Below are 9,772 nucleotides of genomic sequence, written 5' to 3'. Positions count from 1 at the left end.
CCCCCGTGGGTGTGGAGCTGGCCTGAGCTGAAGGCCAGGGAGGCTGGGAAGGGACTCCTTTTCCCCCGGTGGTCTGGCTGTCCTTCTGGGACCTGGAAAAGTTTAGAGGCTCTACTGGCAGTCACAGGACATGCATCAAGCCTCCCGCAGCCATTTTTGGGGGTGCCAGCCCCGTGCCAAGCACTTGAGCAGAGGTGCACTCTGATCCCTTGTGGGAGCCCAGGAGGCTGAGGGAACCCCAGGAACCAGAGAGTGGCCTCGGAAAGCTCTGTGCTGAGGGCAGGGCTGTGTTTCAACTCTGGATGGGTGTGTCCTCAGGCCTGGGGCATGAGGATTCAACACAGAGGTCTCAGATCTCAGGGCATGTCCTCCAGGAATGGTGAGCACCCCTGGGGAAGAGCAGGAACGAAACAAATCGAGGAAGAAGGTGGGCCTGTCAGGCTAGGGAGCCATGCAAGGTTTGGGAGAATGGAGGGAGGGCAGAGGGGAAATCAGCCACTCTGGATGCAGTGTGGATGGAGGCTGCCAGGCTGGGTGCTGGTGAGGGAGTGGGGTGGGGCTGATTGGTACTAATAGCCTAGAGGTTATTAAGTCTGAGTTCTCAGGAGACAGTGACACTCCCTCTCAGGAGCAGTGGGCCAGGAACACTGAAAGGGGTGATCAGAGGCAGAAGGCTCAGGTGAATGTGCCTTGGAGGGCTGAGCGCTCAAGACCCGGAGGAGGCACTGTTACTGGTTTGAGTTGGCTTGGCCCAAGCCTTGGAGTAGACTTGAACTTGTCCTGTGGAACCACATTTGAAGAGTGACGTGAGAAACCAGCAATAGCCAGTGTTTCTTGTCGCAGTTGAGTCAGTCACCTGGTTGGTTCGTGGTGGGTGATAAACCCAGAGCTGTCGACTTGATTCCTATTATTAGCGACCATCGATCTTTCAAAGCTGCAAATCTTTAAGGGGTGAGATTGTGGATCGTCTCCTGTGGAGCAGCTGGTGGATTCGAACCACTAACCTTTCAGTTAGTGCAAGAAAAAAGATAAATGGCAGCTGGCTGGGGGTGGAGGTGCAGGGTGGCCTGTGGAAAAGGCAACTCTGTGGAAGCCAGGAGTCTGAAGACCAGCCCATTGGCTTGTGTGACCCTGCCCACCCAGCTCTGAAGAATAAGAACTTGGGCCTTGTTCCCTGCCTACCACTGACTCACTGAGTGTCCCCAGTCCTTGGTTTTTCTGCCTGCCAAATGGGAAGGCTGCATCGGATTAACAGGTTGAGGGTATTGGCGGGTGTCAGGGCCCTCAGCCAGCTGCTGGCTCCTGTCCTCACTCCCTTATATCCTGGGTCTTGTGGGCAGCTTGCTGTGGCGGGAATTATTCATTGCTTCAAGTATGTGAACTCCATGATGGTTCAGGGAACCAAGGTACCTTAAGCTTTAAGAGAAATGCCACTGATCCCAGGGCCTGATGAGCTGAGGATGGAGAGACAGGTGATTACAAGGAAGACCAGGAGGTGTGTGGCCAAACCCTGCCCATGGCTGCCTCCTGGACTCCTCCCTGCGGCGCCAAGGGCCACCCTGGAAAGCTCCTGCGAAGGCCCAGACAGCTTGGCCCTGTACTGTGTCCTGCAGTCTTCACCTTCCACCAGATGGGATCAGTCTCTCTCAGGCTGGCCTCTGATTGTCCACTTCATCACCACCGCTGCCCTCTTGACTGCATCCAGGTCTTACTGGAGCTGAACTCTCTGGCGCCCAAGGACGTGCACACTGCGTGCTCTGCTTCTTCCTCGTTGATACCAAGATTGCCTCTTCTTCTGCTAAATCTGCTCAGTCTAAGCCTGGTGGGATAGCGAAACTGACCAGTCCAATCATGTGCTATTTACCCACCTGGTCTGCATATCCTCATCCAGACTTGTGGTTGTTGTTGTTGTTATGTGCCATCAAGTCGCCTGTGACCCATAGTTACCTGTGGACAGCAGCTCTGAAGCCTGCCCTGTCCTGAGCTAGTGTCACTGCCTCTGACACACCAACCCTCATTATCCCAGCCACTGTATCAATCCATCTCATGCGGGGTCTTCCTCTGCTGCACTGTCTCTCCACCTTTCTGAGCATGATGTCCTTCTCCAAGGACCGGTCTCTCCTGGCCATGTGCATGGGCTAGAAAAACAACTTTGCCTACGCCACTGGTTGCATCCAGCTTGATGGGGAAAGGGGAAAGATTCCCCTCTCCTCACCCTGGAACTGTCTTCTTCTTGACTTTCCAAAGAGTGGCAGAAGGGGACCAAGGAGCATGATGGTCCCAGAGAAGCATGGGAGCCTTGCGGACTGGGTCATGGGGAAATAGGACATCCACAGCGAGTCACTCGTTTCCTGGTAGTGCTGTGCCCGTGTTAATTCTGTGTGTGAGGGCGTGTGCACGCACACACTTGGAGCTGTGCATGTACGATTCATCGACATTCGTCATGATCACTATGTTGTCTAAGTCTTATCATTATCTGGTTCCAAATTTAGCAGAAATTAAAATAAAAACCTCAATGAGTTCCCATTGGGCTGATCCTGAGTCATGCTGGCCCCATGTTGGAGAGTAGAGTGGCCCCCTCACAGGACGTTCATGGCTGTGGTCTCTCAGAAGTGGATGGGAGAGGGAGAGACTCCAACCATTGCTCTTCCGGAGACTCAGCCTTCCTGGATGGAGAGCCCTCCTGTCCCACCTCTCTCGTCCTGATGCCCACTAAGCGCTGGTCTCTAATCATTGCCTGTTCTTGGTCTTTCATGTCAGCGGGATCATACAGTCTTCATCCCCCTTGTGTCTTTTGGTCACTAGACTGTGATCATGTAGGAGATTTACATCCGTGGAAAATGAGTCAAGATTATGTGAGGCCCCTAATGGTCCTTTGGAAGGAGGAGGGGCATCCACTTCCATAATAGCTTGTCTCCGGAAACCCTATGAACCTGGAGAGAGGATGAAAGGCACCCACGCATTGAGGACTCTCCTTCATAGGGTCGCTGTGAGTCACCTGCGACTCGACGGCACTTAACAACAACAACAACAACAACAACAACAACTAATTGTCCTACAGCTTTTCTCTCAGCCTGAAACAATTTCAAATTGAACCCAGCTCACTGTCACTGAGCCATTTCCAACTTATGCCAATCCTGCAGCAGGTTCCTGAGGCTGTGTCTTCAGGCTCCCTAGCTCCAGGCTCGGAGTTTCTGGAATGTGGGTGGGCCTGCGGAGTCTGTGTCTCATTTTCTCTCTCTGTCCCCTCTGACCACAGGGATCTCTGGGAAGAGCCAGATCCTTTTCGCTCTCGTCTTCACCACCAGGTACCTGGACCTCTTCACCAACTTCATCTCCATTTACAACACAGTAATGAAGGTGAGAGGGCCTGCAGTGGGCTTGCCAGGCAGTGGGCTTGTTGAGCAGTGGCCCTGCTGAGAGGTGGGCCTTCTAGGGCTCAGACAGAACAGTCCCTTGGGGACTCAGGCTTCGGTTCGAGCAGCTGTCCTGGAATTAGGCAAGACCCTTGACTTCTTTGTGACTGTCTCATGTACAAAATGAGTACTGGCACCTCCCAGGATTTTGCTGTGAAAGTTAAAGGAGATGTTGAATGTACGTGAGGGCGTTCAGGTGGACTAGCAGTAAGAAGCTGCTCTGTAGTCCTAAAGGCACACGGTTTGAATCTACCAATTGCTCCGCATGGGAGATGGATAGACAAACTCCTCCTGTGTGATTTATTGTCTCTGAAAACCAGAGGGTCCCAACTCTTCGACACACAACAATAGCTGTACATGTACAGTAAGTGTTAAATAGTAAACACTCTAATAGTTAGCCATTATAATGACTGATAAAATAAGCAAAATATCAAACAGGGTTAGCTGTCAGAAAACTTGGCCTTATATCCATCTATCTGTCCTCCCCAAAAGATATTTCTTGTGCACTTACTGTGTGCCAGGCACCATTCTGAAGAAGAGAAGCTAAGCTTTTGTTCTCATGGTACCAATTCTAGTGGGAATAGAGCAGAGCACATGAACAAGGGACACTGGCTAGGGGTGGCCCAGTCCCTCATCACGACCTTGCAGGACAGAACAGATCGGCTCTGTACGGTTGCTGTGATCCCTATGCTGTGAACTTTACAGGGACAGAGTTCCAGATTTTTTCTTTTTTGGAGCCATTGGTGGCTTCAACCCACCAATCTTTCAGTTAGCAGACTGTTTGCCCATTATGCCACCAGGGATACTTTTGGTTAGGGGTAAAGCTCTGTGAATAACTAAGATGGTTCTCTATCAGTAGAACATTTGAAGAATAGTGATCTATTCAGGGGGTATAAAGAGAATCGATGCTTTTGAGCTGTGGTGCTGGAGGAGAGTTTTGAATATATCACGTACTGCCAGGAAAACAAGTTCATTCTAGAGAGGGTGAAACCAGGCTGCTCCTTGGAGGCAAGGATTCTGAGGCTTCATCTGATATACTTTGGGCATGCTGCAAGGAGGGACAGGTCATTGGAAAGGGACATCATGCTTGGGAGAGTGGAGGGACAGAGAAAGAGAGAGAGAGAGAGACCATCGATGAGATGGACTGAAAACAGTGACTGAGGTAATGAGGTTAGGTATCGGAGGCAATAAAGTTGGCACAGGATAGAGCAGGTTTCAGAAAGGCTATTGTACAGAGGGTTGCTATGAGTCGCGACCAAGTCAATGGCACATAACAACAACTATCAGAAACAATTCTCCAAAGAGGTGACATTTAAGCAGAGACCTGAGTGACAGGAGGAGACAGCTATTCAAAGATTGGGGGATGAGCATTCCAAGCAGAAGGAAAGGGTTGGGCGAAGACCTGAGACGCACGGGCCAGCTTGATGTAGAGACAGACCAGGGCAAGTGAGCCCAGGGGGTGAGGGCTGACTGATGAGGGCAGATGGGCAGGCCTTCTTCCTAATTTTGGAATCTGATACCACATTCCAAAGGTTAACTCCATCAATAACCTGCATTATGCAGATGACACAACCTGGCTTGCTGAAAGTGAGAAGACTTAAAATGCTTGCTTCAGAAGATCAGACTATAATCTTCAATACAGGTTCCATCTCAACGTCAAGAAGACAAAAAATCCTCAGCACAGAGCTAATAGGCAACATAATGACAGATGGAAAAAAGATTGAAATTATTGATGGTTTCATCTTCCTTGGGTCCATAACCAACCATTGGTACCAGCAGTCAGGAAATCAAAAGTTATATCGCACTGGTAAAATCTGCTGTCAAGGACCTCACCCTAGTTCTGAGGAACAACACTGTCATTTAAAGACTTAAATGTGCTTGATACAAGCCATTATTGTTATGTGCCATCGAGTTTCCTGCACTGCATAGCGACTCTATGTATAATAGCTCTGACACCTGCTCTGTCCTGAGCCAGTCTCACTAACTCCGACACACCTACCCCCATTACTCAAGCCACTGTGTCAATCCATTTCATCAGGGGTCTTCCTCTCCTGTGCTGTCCTTCCATCCTTCCAAACATGATGTCCTTCTCCATGGACCGGTCCCTTCTCGGCAACATGCACAAAGTGTGTGAGATGGAGTTTCAAAATCTTTGCCTCCAAGAAGAAACTTGGTTTCACCCTCTCCAAGACAGATCTGCTTGTTCTTTTCAAATACTATGCATCTGAAAGATGGATGAATGAATAAGGCTGATAAAAGAATTGATGCCTTTGGGCTGTGGTGTTGGACAAGAGCACTGAACATCCCATGGATGGCCAAAAGAACAAATAACGTCTTGGAGCAAGTATAGCAAAGGTGCTTCTCAGAGACAAGGTTTGTGAAACTTTGCCTCATATTTTATCGGGCATGTTGTCGTGAGGGCATGATGTCCATGGAAAGACATGATGCTTGGTTAGGGGAAGGGTCATTGAAAGAGAGAGACCCTCAACAGGATGGATTGACATAGTGAGTTTAACAATGGGTTCGAACATATTGGAGTTGCTGAGGACGGCACAGGACAGGGCAAGGTACAGATCTGCTCTTCAGAGGGCTGCTGTGGGTTGTGGTCCACCCAATGGCACCTAACAACATTTGGATTGCATTTTAATTGTGATTGGAAGCCAGTGCTTTGAAGCATGACTATCTTAGAGAAGAAACTCAGTGTGTGTGTTTCCGCTCATATACCCCAGGCACTTGGCCATAGACAATTAGAGTGCTTTGGGCTGAGGCATCTTCTGAGAGTTTGGCCAGCCGTCTTTCAGGTGGCATTGCATGGCTCCATGGTACATACCACTAGCACCAGCACCAGTACCCCATGTGGAGTCTGGCGGGAGGCAGGCTAGGGAGAACATGGCATTGCCATCCTTCACTCCTACCTTCCCGCTGGACTGTGTTTAGAATGTAACCAGGGCTTGGTGCAACCACTGTGGAAGGCGGTATGGCGCTTTCTCAAAAAGTTGCAAATAGAGATACCATTTGACGCAGCAATTCCACTACTGGAAATATACCCCAAAGAGACCATAACTGACACCCAAGCAGATATATGCACACCCATGTTTATCGCGGCTTTGTTCACAATAGCAGGGAGTTGGAAACAACCTAAGTGCCCATCAACAAATGATTGGCTAGAGAAGCTGTGGTATATTCACACAATGGAATACTATGCTGCATTGAAAAACAAGGAACTCATGCAATATTATTCAAAATGGGTGACTCTGGAGGACATACTGAGTGAAGTATCCCAGTCACAAAAGGACAAATATTGCATGGTGCCACTGTTGTAAAACAGGACTGACCTTGGGTTTGGGGAGAGACTGAGAAAGATGGGTTCAATAATGTATACTGCATTGAAACAGATGAGCAAGAAAACTGTTTTAAGAGGGATATGTGATTAGGTATTTTTGTCATGTCAGGAGTCTAGAGCAAAGGCTACATGGTGGAGTGGACCTTGGGGAGAGTTTGTAAAACAATGAAAAAATTTGTCTTCTACTTTTCCAAGAGGGTAGTGTACTAGGGAGGAGGGTTGGGAGGGGAGAAAAGTGCAACAATGAATGAAAAAAAAAGTCTCTAAATTTTTACTGAAATTGATAATAAATTTAAATTTAAAAAAAGAATGTAACCAGGGCTGATGTCAATCCAGAATCCTGGGGTGCCATAGTTTAGCACCCCAACAAAGACCAAGCCTGGTTCTTCTGACACAGTGGGTACCTTTGTCTTCACAGTAGCCATCACTTCCTACTCAGAGCATGGAGGTGCTCAACTGAGGGGTCATTAGCTTCTTAGGTCTAAGAGGAATTGCAGACATGCCCCCCCTCTGCCCTGCAGGTCCCAGGACTGTGACCGGAAGGTCCTAGGGCCTTGCCAGGACCCAACCCGGCTTATCATGCGCCTCTCCCTGTTCAGGTGGTTTTTCTCCTCTGTGCCTATGTCACAGTGTACATGATCTATGGGAAATTCCGGAAAACATTTGACATTGAGAATGACACATTCCGTCTGGAGTTCCTGCTGGTCCCAGTGATTGGCCTCTCCTTCCTTGAGAACTATAGTTTCACTCCCCTGGAGGTAAGGGAAGGGAATGCTAATTCCCAAAGGTAAGCATGCCTCCTAACATCCTTCCCTCTCGACTGTGACCCATCGTCATGCTGGCTCCATGCCCTTCTGCTCCAACCATGACCTTTACATCTTCAATCTTAACTTTCCAAGAAACTGGCAACATGCTATGCCCTTCACCAGAAAATGGGCATATGCCTAAAGAACCCGGGCATCGCAGCATCCTGCTGCCTGTGACCTCTGTCTCGGGCTGCAGCGAGATAGCCGGGGCTCAGTCCAGCCAGAGTGAAGGGGTGGGTCTGGGCTGTGGCCTGGAGATGTGTAATGAACATCCCTAGAGACTCTAATGTGGACCTGATTCACGGCCTCAGTGTGAACTGTGACAGAGCCCACTGAAATGTCATGCTTTGTGAAAAAGCAACTTAAAACTGTATATTGAATTTGCAAAGAACATATATTTATCTGCTTAACTGTCTTAAAGGTAGCTGAGCCCTGGGGGCCTGGAGGGTAGGATGTTGTGCTCCCAGTCCAAGGGCAGTGGGTTCCAATCCAGTAGCGTCTATTATTGCCATATTGCAGTCCACTTCCATTTGACTTATGGCCTCTGGAAACCCGTGGGAGGGCTAGCCAGTTGTCTCCAGCTGACCGCAGTGGAGATCATCTCCAGGAAGTGTACTCCTTCAGGAAGGCAAGCTCAGGAGGCGGCCATTCTTGCTCAGCTCTCTGGCCTTTTCTTGGTTCAGATTCTCTGGACCTTCTCCATCTACCTGGAGTCTGTGGCCATCCTGCCACAGCTCTTCATGATCAGCAAGACTGGAGAGGCGGAAACCATCACCACTCACTACCTGTTCTTCCTGGGGCTGTACCGGGCCCTCTACCTGGCTAACTGGATCAGGCGCTACCAGACGGAGAATTTCTATGACCAGATCGCCGTGGTGTCTGGAGTAGTACAGACCATCTTCTACTGTGATTTTTTCTACCTATATGTGACCAAAGGTAGGTGCTGGCGACCAGACTGCTGGCAGATTGGAAGGGAGGCAAAAAAGGTCAAGTTCCTGTCTCACTTCCTTCCCATAGCAGGATGATTTTTAGGAAACATCAAATGTCATTAAGAAAATCATGCAGGCAATAGGCTACTGTGTATAAACACTGTACCCAGGATGGTTGAGAGCTGACATTTAACTGTTGCATTCTTAGGGAATTGTTAGGTGGTGTTGAGTACGACTCACAGCAAACTCTGAACAGATGTCCTGTTCCATCCTCACAATCTGACATGACTGAGCCCATTGCTGCAGTCACCAAGTCAACCCACCTAGTCAAGGGTCTTCCTCTCTTCATGACCTTTCCTAGCATGTCATCACTTGCCAAGGAGAGCCTCTCCATGCTTAGGAAATTGGGGCAAAAAAGAGAACCCCACATATTCTAGAGATTAAGTAAAAATCGCAAGGCAGAACAACTTTGTAATGACAAAGCTCTCTTTGAACCATCTAACATCTCCCATTCAAGGGGAGGGTGGGCTTTCAATTTTGACTGCCAAGAGCAGTTACTGGAGGAGTCAGAAGGGAGACCGTCTGTCATTTTAAACCAGTGGCACACATCAGATAAAAACCAACTAAAGCAGAGGTTGTCAGTGGGAAGACCTAGACATTGGCTGAAAGACCAAAGACTAAGTTTATAGCTTATCCAAGTAGCGTAAGGGAGCTCCAGTGGCCTAGTGGTCAAGAGCTGCACTGCCAACTCGAAGGCACATGGTTTGAAGCACCAGCTGCTTTGTGGCGACAAAGGGAATCATCCACTGCCGGAGAAGCAGCTGGAGGATGGGCAGTGAATCGGCTGATTCCCAAATTGATAGGGTGGCAAACTTGCCAGGAACCAAGCTGGGGTATCAGGGAGCATGGCATCTACTCAAGGGCCTCCTTTAGGTTCAATACCTGAACACCTGTGAGCAGGGCCTCAGGGATCAGTAAACACGTAAAGCTCTCTCCTTTAGTAGTGAATTCTAACTCCGTCTTTTTTTTCTAGTCCTTAAAGGAAAGAAGTTAAGTCTTCCAATGCCAATTTGAAGGTTCTCAAGAGATTGCAACTTACCCTTGCCTGGGCTCAAAAGGTGTAATTAAAGCCAGAAAAAATGCTAAGCATGGATCCCGGCTGAGCAATGATCTTTCTCTCCAGAAGACTTTTCATCAATAGTTATCTCCCACTAAGCCTAGGAGAACTTCAGCCAGGGAGGCCCCTCACACACACATGCTGCCTCAGGCAACTGGAAC

At 49.0% G+C, this 9,772-nt stretch overlaps 1 protein-coding gene across 1 annotated transcript in view; it reads left to right on the top strand.

The window, feature by feature from the left end:
- The window catches only part of KDELR3 (KDEL (Lys-Asp-Glu-Leu) endoplasmic reticulum protein retention receptor 3), an 11,788-nt gene extending 2,220 nt beyond the window's left edge, over positions 1-9,568 (top strand). Inside the window, exons 3-6 of the mRNA XM_006890208.1 lie at positions 3,260-3,360; positions 7,359-7,517; positions 8,249-8,501; positions 9,528-9,568. Coding sequence (XP_006890270.1) covers positions 3,260-3,360; positions 7,359-7,517; positions 8,249-8,501; positions 9,528-9,568 — 554 coding nt within the window. The remainder of the gene's footprint in view (positions 1-3,259; positions 3,361-7,358; positions 7,518-8,248; positions 8,502-9,527) is intronic.
- The last annotated feature ends 204 nt before the right edge of the window (positions 9,569-9,772 follow it).

Source organism: Elephantulus edwardii, unplaced genomic scaffold (assembly GCF_000299155.1).
Source record: "Elephantulus edwardii isolate Elephantulus edwardi_28Jun2011 unplaced genomic scaffold, EleEdw1.0 scaffold00086, whole genome shotgun sequence".
NCBI lineage: Eukaryota > Metazoa > Chordata > Mammalia > Macroscelidea > Macroscelididae > Elephantulus > Elephantulus edwardii.
The sequence above is the reverse complement of the archived record's forward strand: the minus strand, read 5'-3'. Positions and strand labels throughout refer to the sequence as shown.